The 17,429-nt window shown below is 48.5% G+C and overlaps 1 protein-coding gene across 2 annotated transcripts in view; it reads right to left on the reverse strand.

The window, feature by feature from the left end:
- COLQ (collagen like tail subunit of asymmetric acetylcholinesterase) overlaps positions 1 to 12,622 on the reverse strand; it is a 64,292-nt gene extending 51,670 nt beyond the window's left edge. For both annotated transcript variants that reach the window (XM_060099462.1, XM_060099461.1), the window contains exon 1: positions 12,517 to 12,622. In XM_060099462.1, the coding sequence (XP_059955445.1) occupies positions 12,517 to 12,622 (106 nt within the window). The remainder of the gene's footprint in view (positions 1 to 12,516) is intronic.
- Between the last annotated feature and the right edge of the window lie 4,807 nt (positions 12,623 to 17,429).

Raw genomic sequence — 17,429 nt, forward strand, 5'->3', positions numbered from 1 at the left:
ACATGGAAACAACCTAAACGTCCATCAACAGATGAATGGGTAAAGAAGACGTGGTACATATATACAATGGGATACTACTCAGCCATAAAAAAGAATGAAATAATGCTATTTGCAGCAACATGGATGCAACTAGATATTATCATACTAAATGAAGTAAGTCAGAAAGAGAAAGAAAAATACCATATGATATCACTTACATATGGAATCTAAAATATAACACAAATGGGGACTTCCCTGGTGGTACAGTGGTTAAGAATCTGCCTGCCAATGCAGGGGACACGGGTTCGAGCCCTGGTCTGGGAAGATCCCACATGCCGTGGAGCAACTAAGCCCTTGTGCCACAACTACTGAGCCTGCGAGCCACAACTACTGAAGCCCACCTAGAGCCGTTGCTCTGCAACAAGAGAAGCCACTGCAATGAGAAGACCGCGCACCACAACGAACAGTAGCCCCCACTCGCCACAACTAGAGAGAGCCCACGCGCAGCAACGAAGACCCAACACAGCCATAAATAAATACATACGTACATTTATTTTAAATAAATAATTAAACTAAATTAAATTAAATATAACACAAAGGAACTTATCTATGAAACAGAAACAGACTCACAGACATAGAGAACAGACTTGTGGTTGCCAAGGGGGAGGGGGAGGGGAAGGATGGACTGGGAGTTTGGGATTAGCAGGTGCAAACTATTATATACAGAATGGATAAACAACAAGGTCCTACTGTACAGCACAGGGAACTATATTCAGTATCCTGGGATAAGCCATAATGGAAAAGAATATGAAAAAGAATGTCTGAATGTATATAACTGAGTCACTTTGCTGTACAGCAGAGACTGGCACAACATTGTAAATAACTACGCTTCAAAAAAACCCCAACAAAACAATGATACAATAGAATAACCTTTTGCATGCATCTTTGTATATGTTGTTAAGCATGTCCATTGGATGAATTTCTAGAATAGAATTGCTGGGTCAAATAGTGTGTGCATTTGTAGTTTTTACACATGATGCCTAATTCATCTCCACAAAGTCTCCATTAATTCACATTCCGTCCCACAAGCAGTGGATGAGGGTATCTATTTCCACATACCCTCACCAGCACACGTGATGTCAGACCTTTTGAATTTCACCCATCTGATGGATGAAAAATGGCACTTCAGTGTGGTTTTAATGTGCATTTCTCTTATGGTGAATGAGGCTGGGATATTTTCACACGTTTTAGAGCCATACGTATTTATACCATTTTTCCATTAGGTTGTTGGTCTTCCGTTATACATTTTTAAAATATATATATTTTAAAAAGCATCATTTTATGATATGACTTGCATGTATTTCCCCCAGTTTGTTTTGGTCTTTTGACATTGTTTTTTTTTTTTTAATTGTTTTTCCTATACACAAATTTTTTCTTTTTATCTGGTAGAATTGATTGTAGAAGCCTTTTTTTTATGGCTTCTGGGTCCCCCCCACTAAAATTACCCCCCAAATCCCCCAAAGTTTCTTCTAATAATTTTATGCTTTCATATCTTATGTTTAAATCTTAATTGATTTGTGCTTTATTCTGGTAGAAGATGTAAGTTTGTTTGTTTGCTTGTTTTCCAGAAGATGTTTTATCTGTGACCTAAAGCAGGAAACAAAAACATTCTCTAAACTCTGAAGCCTGCAAACATCACCTATCGCAACACTCGGTAACATAAGTAACATGCACGGTGGGAGTGGGACTTGAACCCAGATCAACTTATCTTCACTGCTCTGTTCATTCAAATGCCAACCACCTGTGCACCCCAGATACTGCTGCCATGACCCACTTCACTTCTCATTTATTATTTCATTTGTGTGGTTTTTTTTTTTTTTTTTTGGCTACACCATGAGGCATGTGGGATCTTAGTTCCCAGACCAGGGATCGAAACTGTGCCCCCTGCATCAAGAGCGCCAAAGTCTTAACCACTGGACCACCAGGGAAGTCCCATCCATTTGTGTTACTTTAATGTCACAAACAGACTATGGGCTCCTTGTGTTAGTTTGTCTTGTGAATCTTCTTGTTCAATATAATAGTTAAGTATATAGTAGGAGGTGCAATAAAAATTGGTCATTTGATTGATGGGATGTGTATCAAAAGCTACATTTATCAAGTAATAGTCATAATTAATTTAGAGACAGAGACAGATTTAAACATGCTAATGAGGATGATGAGGATGATGATGGTCTGAATCCATTCAAATGGATTTTATTGCCTCATGTAGGAAAAAAAAGTCAAACAAAATGCAAAGTGGCAGCAGATGGGTATGCGGCCAGAAAACTGAGCATCTTTGTCAAGTCAGCCACCGTTTGCTGGCATTCCGTGTGAAATTTTCATGTTTAATAATCTGCCTCTGATTTCCCAGGAGGACCCACACTGGCAGGCCTGGTGATTTGACACTGCTGTCCATTTGGAAGGGGGCAAGACTGTTATTCCATACAAGGCAGATGCCACGTGGACAGAGGGCCCCGTTCTGACTCGGATGAAGTGGATATGGGAAGTGACTTGTCTACCAGCTGGATCCACACAGGGTTGCACAACTTCCAGTGGGGGGAATGCCCTCAGGCTGCAGCGCCCTGGGGGCTCCTAGTGTGCTCACCCTGTCTGGGGAGGTGAGAGCTTTCTCCCTCACAGCTCAGGGAGGCGTCTGTGGGTGGACTGTGCCCATCAGCTCAGGACTCAGTAGCTAAGGCGTCATCCTCAGGCGTGAGCCCGTGCTTTCCAGATCGTGCCCTCCCATGCCTCCTCCTTTGATTCTCAGCACAATCCCTCGAATTACCCTCTATTATGCCCCCCTTTTCCAGGTGAGGAAAACTGAGGCTCTGGCAGTTAAGGTCCTATGGAGCTGGGCTTCTGAGCCCAGACCTCCAGTTCCGAAGCCCACGCACTGTGATGGTTCCCGCTCAGTGCAGGCTTTCGATGGAGACTCTGAATTCTGAAACTCTTCAGCACCAGGAACAAACCTCTCCAGCCGCTGAATAAGAGCAGGTGGGATTAGAGTAAAAACGCATCATCCCGGGAGAAGGCAAGCAGCCTAGATTCCAACACTCTCACTGCCATTTGGCATAATGGTTGCAACCACTGACCGAGAGCTTAACTATGTTCCAGGCACAGCGCAAAGCTCTGTACCTACTACACTGCCATCTGATGAGGCAGGTACACTTACTAACCCCATTCTACAGAGGTGGAAACTGAGGTGCTAAGAAAGCAAACCAAGACCACTTGGCCCAGATCACTCAGCCAGTGGGTCACAAAGATGTCACTCAAGTCCACAGCTGTCTGAACCTGAACCCCACGCCTTTTCCTGCCACGTCGTGAGTTCTCAGGTGCCGATGCTTGGAAGAGAAACATGTGCCGAGACCCCTTCTTTGTGGAGGAGCTAATTCTGTAAATTAGCAAGTGACTTGCGAGCCACAAAGTCAAAGAAAGTCTACAGCTAAAAGGATTTTTGGAATCTGGTCCATCCCTTCATTTTACAGATGAGAAAACTGAGTCTCACAGGCAGCAAATGGCTGGTCCAACAGTACACGGGTCCTAGAGTCAGTGGCAGGTCAGAGAGAGAACCCAGGTTTCCCGAGTTCCACCTCCGTGCCTTAGCACTGCCACTGTTCCCTCTCAGGGAACATCAGTAAACAGGCAGGTGGCCAAGCCCTCTGGCTAACCGTCCCCAGGCCGCCGCATTCTAGTTGGACCTGGACTGAGCGGCAGGCCCCATGCCGGTCAGGCAGGTGCCCTCTCGCTTTCCTGACTGCGCAGCAGAGGAAGCGTGGGCTGGACAGTCAACTCGGATATTGAAGGAAAAAAAAGAAAAGAAATCATTTACTCAGACACTTTGGGGAAAGCGCTGCCAGGGCCTGAATCGTCCAGCCTTTCAGCCTCCCGGTGCTCACTTCGTGGGCAGCCACGGAGCGTGGAAGAGCGCCACCCAGACCCAAGGCCTTCGCTCAGGACACTCGTGTCCACTGTTGACCTTCCCCGCCACAACCTGCCCGACACAGCTCTCAGGAAGGCGGACATGAGGGAAAGGGTTGTCCTCATTTGGAACCCCCCTAAATCCAGAACACTAACCTCAGCAGCGGAGAATCTGGTTTCCGGATGACCACAGAGGATCTGGAGGCCTTTTGGGGGCCACCCTGTGAAGTCCACCCCAATGCAGATGATCTCAGAAACCGAGCCAGTTCAGTTTGGGCAAAAAGGGCAGGCTGGTTTGAACTCTCGACAATAATGATGCACCTGGCAGGCCCCTCATAGAGGCCCCTCATACCTCCTCAAACACTTGAAGAAACCCTGAGTCAGAGGAAAGTAAGAAAGCCCCAGTCCGGCAGGTAGGCCTCCACAGGTAGCATGGCTATCATTACCCCATCCCCCATCCGCCTGGGTCCCCAAGACCCCCATGCCAGGTCTCAGAAGGTCCTTCCTGGAGCATGTGTCCCAAGAGAAATCTACCAGCTGCAGCAGGAAAGCTCCAGTGCTCTCTCCAGGCTTCTCAGAAAGATGCCAAGAAGACCAGGTGAGCGGTGTCAGGATGCGTGAGGAAAGGAGCAGGGAGACCCAGGAGGGGAGGGGCCTGTCCAGCTCCCATTCATGGTTCCTTCTTTTCTCTCCTCGCTTTTTTCAGACCTCAGCTGGTTCATGGTGCAAGCCCTCAGCAGCCACCAGGCCTCCTCTGCAGCTGTCGCAGCTCCGGGCACCTGCCTGCCGCTTGTGCTTATGTTGGTTGCCGTGGAGACATAAGGGCGGGCTTGAATGGAGTCGAAAGGTCCAGGCTGGGCGATGGAATAGGGCCAGGTGTATTTTTAAAGCCATCTGGGAAAGCTGGTCATCACGAGAAGAGCCTCCTTCCCTGGTCAATGGGTCCCTGCTTTAGGGACTGGTTCACAAATGCAAAATGGATGAAAGCTGAGCCCCTCTTTTGGCCTTAACCCACTGGATATTTTAAGTAAAAAGTTACTGTCTGTATTGTATTTGGGACTTTTGCCTTTTGACGCAAATGCACCTTAGGGGAAATCATGACCTCCCGGCATGTGTAGAGACAGCGTGGGGTTCTGGACATAATGAGAGAAAAGGTTTATACATCACACACCAGGCACTTTTTTACAGTTCTCTGTGTTCCTAATTAGCCCACTTAATCTTCACAACTGCTTCGTGAGTGAAACCCTACTCTGAGCCCCGTTTTACAGGCAGCGAAACTGAGGCACATAGAAGGCAATTTGCCTGCCCAACATCACAAAGCTAAGGGAGACACAAGATTTGAACCCAGGCAGCATGGCACCAGAGGTCCTACTCCTTATCAATAGGCTGTTCTGCCTCTGCAATAATTTGGGGCCCAGAAAGTCCTGATTTGGAAATTTGGCCCTGGCACTATGTGACCTCAGGCAAGTGACTGCATCTCTCTGAATGGTAGTCCCCTCTTTGGTAAAACTGGGGTACTAATGTCTTGTGAAATTGTTGTGAAGATTAGAAGTCAGGTACGTAAAGAGTCTAGCAAATAAGCAGTTACCTTGCTCTATGCAAGGTAACTATTAGTGTTAGTGGCGGCTCCCTTAGCTACTGGACCCCAGCTCTGGTATCACAGCAGGGGGGTGCTGAGCTGTAACCGCCGCTGTCCAGAAGGGGCGGGTGGGCAAGCAACTGCAAAAGGGCCAGCAGGACCACAGCTGCTGGCAGATGTTGCTGCTTCCCTGGTGAGTGCTTCCCTCCGCACTCACCAGGCCCCGTGGGCTGCCAGCTTCTGTCACAAGCACCTGTAACTATGCCAGAAGGCTTCCCCAGTCGTGGAAGTTGCCTGGGGAAGCATGTCCCCAGGAGCTGGTGGATCAATATCCCAGTCCCCTGTCTCCCTGAGGTCCCAGGAGATCTGAGCCCCAGCTGCCCACAGCAGGAATCGGCTCGTGAACTCCCCCAGGACTGACGGCCTTCCCTTCCCTGTCTCGGTTTCCCAATGCCCTACAGGGATCACCTCCCAAGCACGCCACTTGCGCCCAAATCCTTGTCTCAGGGTCTGCTCTGGAAAGGGATCCAAATGACGACAGTATTCATGCCTGTGCCTCTGATCCTGATGTCCTTAAAGAAAGCACTCGGGGGACACTTGACCCAATGGAAAAGGCAACTGTAGGAGAAAAACTGATTAATGGCCCCCAAAGAGGTCCAGACCCTAATTCCTGGCACCTGTAAAGGTTACTTTATGCGACAAAAGGAACTTTGCAGGTGGGATTAAATTAAGAAATTTAGGAGGGGGAGATTATCTGGGTGGGCCCTAAATGTAGTCACAAGGGTCCTTATAAGAGAGAGGCAGAGGAAGACTGACACGGAAGAAGAAGACAATGTGACCACTGAGTGGCCATAGGAAACTAATACAGGAACTCAGGGGCAACCTTGAGCAGTGGTCCTCAAAGCGCGGCCTGTGGACCTGCAGCATCAGCAGTGTCTGAGATCTTATTAGAAGTGCAAACTCATGGGTGCCACTCCAGACCCAATGCGTCAGAAATTCCGGGGGTGGGCCCAGCAGTCTGTCTTAACAAACCTTCCAGGTGATGCTGATGCTGGCTATAATGGTTAGCCACGGCTAGGCATTAGAATCACCTGGGGAGCTCTCAACACTCTCAGTGCCCGATCCCATGCCCCGGAGAGTCTGATAAAATTGGTCTGTTCAGCCTGGACGCTGGGCGCCTGTAAAGCATCCCGGGTAATTCTCAGCTCTCCAGAGCTGAGAACCAGTGCTGTAGTTTGAGAACCACCGATCCAGAACATTACATTTCAAACTGAGCTTTGAAGAGCTTGGGAAGTCTGGGAAAATGCCTAGACTGCTAAAGAAGGATGAGGCAGGGTCCAAACCAGCAGGGCTTCTGACCCAGAAGGTCCAGATAGGCAGAGGTAACGAGGAAGGCAGCCCAGGTGTGAGACGGGAGCGCGCAGTGGGGACTCAGGAGCTTCTCCATATGCCAAACAGCTGCTGTGGTGTGGGTCAGGACTGCCAGGTTGCCCTGGTTTCCAAGAGGTTTTTTGGTTTTTAAGAGACATCAGAAATATATTTTAAAAATTTGTTAAATCACTTGAGTTTTAAATGTTAGCAACTAAGGCAATTTTTAAAAGTTTTCTCTGTCTCTTTTTTTTTTTTTAAGTACTGCAACATGATGGCTGAGTACAGCTCCACGTGAAGACTGGACTCGGTCCTTGGGCAGGTGGTTTGCGAGCTCCAGCTCTACTGTAAGGGTCTTTCATTCACCCCTTGAGCCCAGCAGACTAGTCTTCTCAGGCTGATGACAGGAACTCCATGTGGGCATGATGTTCTTGTCTGCTCACTGCTGCGTCCCAGTTCCAGGTACCAGAGTTGGGACTTACTAAGTGTTTGTTGAATGAATAAGTGCTCATAGCAATCCTGTGAGACTACTATACCCATTTTACAGATGAGGGAGTCGGGGCTCACACCACAGTTACGGTGTGAGCGCCCCACATTCACCCAGAGGCAGGATTCAGACCCAAGGCTCCCACAGCAGGGACAACTGTGAAGAGCAAATACACTGCAGCTGTGAAAAAGCTTGGCCAGATAAGGGGTTTGGGGGCACTTGGTACCAATTGTAAGAGCAACGCGAGCAGTAGTTACGACGTGAACTGCGTTTCAAGAAGACGGGTCCCCAGCCTACTTCGTGACTCACAGAAGTCAGAGGGGTTTCTGTTCCTTCTGGAGCTGTGTTGTTTTTGTATGGTCGTGGGTCTGAGGAAAGAAGGCTTGGGTGTGGTGAGTGACAATGTCGGTGCTTGGCCTGGATCTCTGGAGAGAAAGTCCTTGTCTCTCACACCCACCCCTCTGTGAGCTGGAGAGGGGTCCACTGCTTCATTCAGAGGCTTGGGGTGGGGTGAAGTGGGCAAGCTGGGACCCCTGGAGGGCCCTTAAATTTAAGAAGCCTCTCTGATTATATTATCCAGAGGAAATATGGGGAGCTAAATCGGAGGAGATGGCAGGGAAGTACATTACAGAACATTAAACAATAGCCGACCAGCATCAGACACAAATAAATGGCCCATAATCTACTGCCAAGAACATGATTGGTCCCAAGCAGTGGCCTGGCTGGCTTCCAGTCATGGGAGTGCAGGGCTGGACACCACGTCCTATAGGCCACAAAACGCCTGCCCTGGTCACATTCCAGCACCCACAGGAGAAGACTGCAGCACCCAGACAGAACTCATAAGCTTCCACAAGATCTCACTCTCCAGGACTGGAGGTGGGTCTTCTCTCCATCTTGTCCTGAGCCCTGGACCCAAACATCATCGGGAGAGTTCCTGCCTGCCTGAGAAATCCCATGTTGGAAAAGGGAAGCCACGTGTGTCTATGGGCTCACACCCCTGAAGAGAATGTCTGTGAAATGGGGTTCTCCTGGCTCCAGGAAGCCTCATTCCCCAAAATGCGCAGGTTGAAGCTCATCTCACTAGAGCATCCTTTAGCTTAGATCTTTAACTCTTGTTACAACACAAATACCTCCAAAGAAAGACAAACCAGTACCCTGGCAAGTCGTGCACCTTTAGTATGAAGTCCTTGTCTCAATCGTTTGCTAAGAGCTTCAGGCACTGATGTCCTGAGGAGAAGGCAGGAGAGTGCAGAGGATAAAGACCTGGAGCTGGGTTTTTGGAGGCTGGGGTACAGGACCTTAAAAGCTACTATCACTGTTTATCCATGGTCATAGCAGATTTGGTCTACATTGGTAAGAGCCCTGGACTTAGAGTCAGCGGGCAGGGTTCCAGTCTCCAGCTCTCCCCACACCAGCTGTGCCATCTTGGGCAAGTCACTTAACCTCTCTGAGCCTTCATTTCTCCATCTGAAAATGAGGAGTGAGGCCACACCCATCCTGGGTGCTGTGAGAGACTGAAGTGTGCAGAAGGCCTTTCATTCTATAAATATCACTGTCCTTGGGTCTGTGCCACCACATTCTAGAAACTGTACAACGGAGCTGCATCCGTGGATGGACCCTGGGGCTGAGTCAGTGCACAGACCACAGCGAGTCCAGCCAGGCCCGCCAAACCCAGGCCAGATCAGCTGACCCTTAGCTGATCCACAGACACATGAACTTCAACAATAAACAACTGTTGTTCAGCCACTGAGTGTTAGCGTGGTGTATTGCCCGGCAGGGGTTAAAAGACACCAAAGTTAGGGCTCCTGACACTTTAAATCTTAGGGTCATGTTCAATAGAAATTAATATATATGACACGTTTCTGCCTTCTTAGGCAAAATGAAGTGAGTACAAGTCTGTCTTCACTGGGTCATTCATGCTCATCACAGTGCAAACCAGTCAACGAGCAGTAAGTCAGTGGTGCCTTCAGGGGATACAAACAGAATGGAGGCTCTAGAAATAATTCCAATTGGCTATCCTTTTTGATCTCAGAACTATTCCCTGGTTCTTTGCCATTTTTCTTGTAATCAGTTTTATCAGCTGCCTTTGTTGTTCTTATTGTCACTGTGTCTATCTTAAGCAGCAGTCCCCTCCCCAATCTCCTGTGCTACGGCTACGTCACCACCCTCAAGAAGCCTGCTCTCTGAGCCTGCGAGGATGATGTCCCACGTAAGAGTTCACAGGCTTGGAGTGCGGGCCTGAGCTAGTTTTCTCTGTATCCAGGGCAGGTGCTTTCGTGCTGGGATTGCTATCATCAATTTTGGACTCTTTGATGCTTTTTGTTCTCTCCTGCTCCTCTCGGGGACCCGATAGTGGAGGCTGCCAGGCAATGAACATCTGATCCAGAGAGCTGTGCTGTGTCTGGCGTTGCTGGAATCCAGTCTCTTCTGAAGAGAGTGAAGGAAAGAACCAGCCCACAGGCCTGTAAGAGCGCTTCCTCCATCCCAGCCCGTCTCTGGGGCCTGCGCTACCTGCGGTTCCCCCAGAGCAGAGCCGTGTTCTGCTTGTCTTGTGTCCCCTGCAGCCACTTCGCACAGTGCCAGGCGCACAGTAGGCGCTCACTAAGCTACAGTGGGTGGAATGAAAAGACTTCCTGGTGGCACTTTTCACTATGTGCACAGGGCTGGGCTTCTTCAGAAGAGTTAAGAATCCATGAGCTTCTGAATACAGACCATTTCACATCAGATTGTGGGAAACTATTTTGAAAGGATTAAAGTTCTCCTGTGTTAAGGAACAGTTCCCGTTTCAGGGCATAAGTTTATTTCTGAACTGTGCTATCAGGAAGCCCTGGCGACAAGAAGAAGGGGACAAACAAAGTGAGGAAGCAGGAGGAAGCAGATGTTTTTGCTCTGTTGAGCTGACACCTTAGTGATTCCCCCCAGAGCTACCCCATTGTTTTACCAAATGTTTAAAGAGCACATTCTCCACCAGAAGACCTGGATGTAGCAGTTTACGAGGAAGTGCCTATGGACAGGTGAGCTACCTCTTCTCAGTTTCCACTCCCTTCACTCAGCCAGGGGCTGACCCCCATGACTGCCTCAAGGGGCTCCCCTGCCCCAGCTTCCGGTTGGGTTTGGCCATGAGAGGCACTGCCAAGAGGTGGTCGGATTGGAGGGGAGAGCGGTCGGGGTATTTCTTCTGCGCTTGCTCTCTGCTTTGGGTCCCCTTGTGACCAAGGCTCCTCTCAGCGGCCCCTCCTCCAAGGTCCCAGATCTCCCCGGGATCCAGTTCCCCACTTGGTCCTCTTGTCTCCTCAAGCACCGGGGTGGTAAAGGCTTCCCTCGGCTGCTCATGTCTCAACCTTCCTTCTTGGCGCCCCTAAGCCCACCCACACCCCTGAAAGCGGGCCCCTCATTCCAGTCTTTTCTCGAACCGTCTGAGTTACTTCTCCTTCCTGCTGTTACCCTGACTGGAACGGTCTGTACCAAGTCTTGCCTAAGAGATGTCTAAGCTATGCCGAGGCTCTCTTGAGGGCAAGGAGTTCAAAGAAAATCAGAGGTCCTCTTCTCTCCAGCTTTCAGAACTCATTGGCCATTTTGGCTGTATCTAAATTAAGTGGTACAAAATGATGGCAGACTCCAATCTACAGATGAGAAAAGTTTTCATTCCTTCATGCACTCATCCACTCACCAACTATTTATTGGGCATCTACCCGATATTTCCCCGCGTAACTAGTGATAATGGCCAAGACAGACACAGTCCCTGCCCGCATGGTGTTTACAGTCTACCGCCAACCACCTGCCAGAAGCCAGAGAGCCCGCCAGAGGCAGGGCTGGGACCAGAAGACTGAGTTTCTTTGAGTCCTGAGCCTTTGGCAGATCCTCCAAGGAAGCTATGGCCCAAACAAGGTTAAGAACCAGCAAGCAGACCAAATTAACTATGAAGCTTCCCCCCTGAATTGGGGAATAACGACCCACTCACTCCCAGAAGCTTGACACTCTCAGCCTGAACTGGGGGTGGGACATGCCGAACCGGCCACCTTTCCTGCCCCCCACCTCCAACATTCTCCGCAAACCGCCTGCCCTCCTCCCGCCCCTCACACGTTTATAATTAGCCCCATGCCCTCCTCTGCGTCCCTCCCTCAGGGCCCACAGATGCTGGCAGCTCGATGGGTCACTGAGCCATTCTTATGAATGGAGAGGGCTGGGGACTGCATTCAGAGCTGTGCCCTCCCTCCTGGAGCGGCGGTGCCCTCCCTCCTGGAGCGCCTGTGCCCAGCAGAGGCGGTGGCAGTGAAACTTCTGCCTCAACTCAAGTACTTCTGAGCTGCGTGCTGGAGGGTGTGAAGGAAACGGCTTTTTTCTGGGGAGAGCCAGGGGTGACCGAGAACTGAGGGGGGCTGTGATGGGACCAGCTGCCAAGCCTGGGGTCTGTCCGCCCCCCTCAAGCCCTCCGGAAACATCCGAGTTTCCTCAGAAAGCTTTAAAGAGGCCGTGCCGGTAACCCAATACTTCCCCTGCCCGGGGTCGGGCCCGACAAGGGCAAAGCCTGGAGCCCTCGGAGAGGTTGCCAGGCCGGGCGGAAAGAACCCTCTCCCCACCCCCAGCGCTAAGCCCAGCTCCGGGCCCGCCTGCCCCCTGCAGCCCCTCCACCTCCCCTCTTCGCTGAGGCCAAAGAGAAGCCCACCTCGGGAAGAAAGCCCAGCAGGAAAGCCCACGGGGCCGGAGAGACGGAGACCTGGTCCTGAGGCTGCAGGGGCCCCCGGACCCGGGACAACCAACGGGACTCCCGGTCAGCCCGCTGCACAGCATCCTCTGTGGGCCGAGCCCCCCGCGAAGGGTCAGGGCTGTATTTATCGAAGTGTCTGGACGACTCACTTGCCTTCCCCTCTGCCTCTGTTAAGCTCCCCACAATTCCCGACCCAAACGCAACCCAGCAGCCAGTGAGGGGAAGAAACAGTCTGTTTAAGGGTCTCTGGCTTTGAGCAGCCGGGCGGGGACAAGGACAGAAGGGGCGTCCCAACGGGGGCTGGCCGGGCGACCGGAGGCTGCTGGGGCCGGCTCCCTCCCAGCCTCCCTCCACCCCGAGGGGGACGGCTGCAGAACAGCCCTCCTCCCTCCCCCTGCCCGACACAGGGGAGACAGGGAAGTTGTGGTCCTGCTTTACCTGCTGAAATCGGAAGCACGCTGGTGAGGAAAGTGGGCTGAGACACGATGAAGCGGAAGAAAAGCTGAAGATAAATTCCCAGGGTCACTGGATTCAGGACAACCATGCTGGCTGCGGTCTGGAAAGTGTCAAGTTCTCAACGGAGGGCTGCAAGGAGCCTCGCTTATCTGTGCTTTGTCTTCCCCACGCTGTTTGCCTCTCTCTCTCTCCCTCACTCTCTCTGCCTCTCTCTCTCCGTCTCTCTCTCTCCCTCCCTCTCTCTCCCTCTCTCTCCTTTCCCCATGCCTTTACCAAGAAAGAATGCCAACCATTTCCCACTAAACCTTCTCCGTACTACACAGGGTTATATTTATCTTGAGCACTGGATCAAATGCCCTCATTAAAATTAAGATATCTGAATTTTCTTCTTTGGCGACTGAGGTAAGAGGCCATTGAAGAGGTGATTAAAAAGGCAGCCAGATCTCAAACATCCACTAGAAGCAGTCCTCAAGGGCAGACAGATTTCCTCATTGATTATCCACCAGTGCCTATCGCCTCACAGCTGGGGTGTCCAGCAGCATCACAGAATCCATTCGAACCTCTGGATTCAAACTGAACTTCCGTGGAGACAAATCCTTCTGATGTCAGTCTGTGACATTTTTACCCACTGGGGGACAGATGTAAAGCTGACCCTGGATTTTTTTTCTTTAATCATCCAATAAAACGTGGAGGTGTGGGTGGGGAGATTTTACAGTTTCCAAGACAGCTTTCTCCATAAAAAAGTGTTTCTCTCTCTCCAGAATCTACAGCCTGTATCCCATGCAAAGCAGCGCATGAAAAAATGAAAAGTGTCAATGTATTGCAAAGTGAATGATTATTGATCAAACTGCATTTGGGAAACAACATCATTGACTTGACCTTCGGCCAGACAAAATTCTTCAAATAAAAAGTGTCACATCCTTTGATGAATCCTCTTATGAGTTTATAAAGACTGTTATAGAGATCCTTAGGTCTCTCTATATAAATAATTAAAATAATAACCCACATTTTGCTTTGATCTACATAACATACTCCCAGGGCCTCATGGGAGCTAATTCAGAAATGGTGTGGTAGCTCCTGACTCTGGGGTCCAGTAGCTGAGCCTCACTCTGGGGGAAGGTGGGGTTGGGTGAAAGCATAGGATGAGGCGATACCCACGGCGCCAGCACCAGAGGGGCTTGACTCCAGCTCTGCTGTGACCGTGGACAAATTGCTTGATCTCTCTAAGCCTCAGTTTTCTCATACAATGGAGGCATTCCCCTTTAAAGCCTTGTTGGAAAGGTTAAATTAGGTAACGCGGGATGACTCATACATGAATTTAAAATTGTGTATAGAGACAGCCAAAATGAAACCCGCGGAGCCATCGTAAATGGGCGGCAGATATGGCCACCAACAATCTCTCCCATCCCTGTATGTACACTCCACTCTTCCCAACAAGAGGCAGGGTCTGTTTCCCCTCCCGTCCAGTCCGGGCTGGCCTTGTGACTAGCTTTGACCAACAGAATGTGGCTGAAGTGACACTGTGCCATTTCCAGGCCTAGGTCTTAACAGGTCTGGCAGCTTTTGCTTTTGCCTTTTCTTGGAAACCAGCTGCCACATTAAAAAGTCTGGACTATTGAATAGGCCACAGGAAGCGGGAAGCAGCAGGCCCCTGGCTGTCTGGCCATCTCAGAAGAGGCACTAGACATGAGAGTGAGGTCAATTTGGATCATCTGGCCTCATTCAGGTCCCCAGATGATGGCAGTCACAGAAGTGACCAGGGGAGACCAGCTGAAGAACTACACAGATGAACGCAGCCCAAATTACAGATTCATGAGCAAATGAGATGGCTGTTGTTTTTGCCTTCAGTGTCCTGAAGCCACTAGGTCTTAAGGTGATTTGTTATGCAGCAACAGCTAACTGATACAGGATTTATAAGAAAAGCATGAAGAATATACTTGAGTTACATTCAAAATTAACAGGGCAGCTTAAAGAGGGGGTACCCCATGTCGCTGTTCCCAAAATGTTTAATAGAAGGATCGTGATTGTTGGCCAAGTCCAACCAGGGAATTCTCAGGCTTGTTCTCATTAACTCTGGAAACCTCTGGCCCCAGCAGTGGGCTTTGGGTGGCTTGGAGAAGATGCAGGCTACGTGGGGGGAAGGTAACTTTTAAGTAACTTGGTGCCAGAATCTGAACTTTTACCGTCCAGCTCTGATTCCTCCTGTGAGAAACAAAGGGATATCTCCTTCTCTCAGCGCACAGATTTCACCACTGACCATGCAGTTGGCACAGATTATGTCACTATGTCCTGCCCGTGACACCTGCTGGTATTGTTTTTGAACTGCTTCTAAACCACCGTATGTTGCTTTTTAACCTGTGTTAACTTCTCTAAAGATGAGAGACTGGGACTTCCCTGGTGGTCCAGCAGCTAAGACTCCGCGCTCCCATTGCAGGGGGCCCAGGTTTGATCCCTGGTCAGGGAACTAGAGCCCACGTGCCGCAACTAAGAGTTTTCGTGCCGCAACTAAAGATCTTGCACGCGGCAACAAAGATCCTGCATGCCGAAACTAAGGCCCGGCGCAGCCAAATAAATAAATAAATATTTTTTAAAAATATATGAGGGACTGTTCCAGAGCTCTGTGCACCCCTACAGGCCCCAGGACAGTCCTCGTCACCTAATAGATCCTCAACAATGTCAGTTAATGTGATCCAATCACACCATTGTAAGATGAAAAGAAAGTAGGAAAAGTGACATAAACTTATGCTCCAGCCATACTAAGCTGTGGGCCAGGGCCTTGTCCAGGGAGGGCTGGGGCGAGCATGGAGACTGTGGACAGTGGCCTGCATACAGGAGGCTGAATGTACACTCAGGCCACCAGGGGGAAGTCACTACTGATGTCAAGTTACGACGGTAACCTCTACCCTCTGGGGAGGCCCCAGCACAGAGGTATTTATAAGCTCCCAATATTTATTAAATCGTGTTTTGTAAATTTCTGTGTCCCATGGACCATGTGTTTTATGAGCCTATTTCACATCAGGTGACCTTAACTGACTGAGGCAGAAATTATTATCTCTCTTCAAACACTTCTGGAAGGGCTCTGAATCTTTCAGAATCTAATAACACAAGCTATTGGATTTTTCCAGAAAGAAATTATCTGAGATTTGTGAAAGGTTACACCAATAAAGCCAATCAAAGTTAGAGCCTTCCACCCCAAGCCTTGTAGGTGGGGGGGAATACTAAGAAACAATCTGGGGTCCCCATCACTTAACACTTAACATGCACATGCCATTTCACCCAGAGATTCCACAGAAATACTCATTCAACTGCCCAGTGCTTTAGATGCAAGGATATTCATCACAGCCTCAGATTTGAAACAGGCTTTCACTCCATTCAGTGAAACATTATACAGTCATTACAAAGAATAAGGTAGTCTCTGCAACAAATGATGCTGGAAAATTGGTCTTCCATATGCAAAACAAACAAGAATGAACCATAACCCTTACATTGCCCCCTACATAAAAATTAGCTCAAAGTAGATCATAGACCTAAATGTAAAAGCTAAAATCATTGAACTTTTAGAAGAAAACAGGAGAAAATCTTAGTGGCCTTGGATTAGGCAAATATTTCTCTTTTTTAAAAAATTCTATATATTTAAGGTGTAACAACATGATTTTTTTGATGTACATATACATTGTGAAATGATTACTACAGTCAAGCTAATTAACACATTCATTACCTCACATGGTTATTTTTTTTCTAGTGAGAACGCTTAAGAAGTACTCTCTTAGAAAATTTCAAGTGTACACTACAGTATTATTAACTATAGTCACCATGCTGTGCAGTAGAACTCTAGAACTTATTCATCCTACGTAACTAAAACTTTGTTCCCTTTGATCAATATCTTCCCATTCCCCCCCATCCCTGCTTCTGTGAAAAAAGGTTTCTTAAATAGGACACAAAAAGCACAAACAATAAAAGAAAAAATTTTTCATGGACTCATCAAAATTTTTAAACTTCTGCTCTTCAAAAGACAACGTTAAATTGAAAAGACAAGCCAAAAACTAGAAGAGAACACTTGCAAAACACATATATGATAAGGGACTTGTATTCAAAATACATAAAGAACTTTTACAACTCATTAATAATGGAACAACCCAATTAAAATAAATGGGCAAGGGTTGCCCTGGTGGCGCAGTGGTTGAGAGTCCACCTGCTGATGCAGGGGACACGGGTTCGTGCCTTGGTCCAGGAAGATCCCACATGCCGCAGAGCAGCTGGGCCCGTGAGCCATGGCCGCTGAGCCTGCGTGTCTGGAGCCTGTGCTCTGCAACGGGAGAGGCCACAACAGTGAGAGGCCAGCGTACTACAAAAAAATAAATAAATAAAAATAAATGGGCAAAAGGTGTGAATGGGTACTTTACCAAAGAAGATACATGCATGGCAAACAAGCACATGAAAATATACTCAACCTCATTAGTCACTAGGAAAATGTAAATGAAAACCATAGTGAAATACCACTACATACTACTAGAAGGGCTAAAATTAAAAAGACTGACAATTCCAAGAGTCGGTGAGGATGTAGAGCAACTGGAACTCTCCTAGTTGCTAGTGGGAATGCAAAATGGCACAACCATTTTGGAAAACAGTTTGGCAGTTTCTTATAAAGTTAGATATATACTTACTACACTACCCAACAATTCTACTCTTTGGTATTTGTTTAAAAGAAATGAAACATATTTCCACCCAAAGACTAGTATGTATGTGCATGTTCATAACCACTTTACTTGTAATAACCAAAAACTAGAAACAACCCAAGTGGCCATTAACTGGTGACTAGATAAACAAACTGTGTACAAGGCAACTGTAGTCAGTAACATGTGATGAACTGCCGAAACGAGGGACATGGCTGAATC

This window comes from Mesoplodon densirostris, chromosome 5 (genome assembly GCF_025265405.1).
Source record: "Mesoplodon densirostris isolate mMesDen1 chromosome 5, mMesDen1 primary haplotype, whole genome shotgun sequence".
NCBI classification, from domain to species: Eukaryota; Metazoa; Chordata; class Mammalia; order Artiodactyla; family Ziphiidae; genus Mesoplodon; species Mesoplodon densirostris.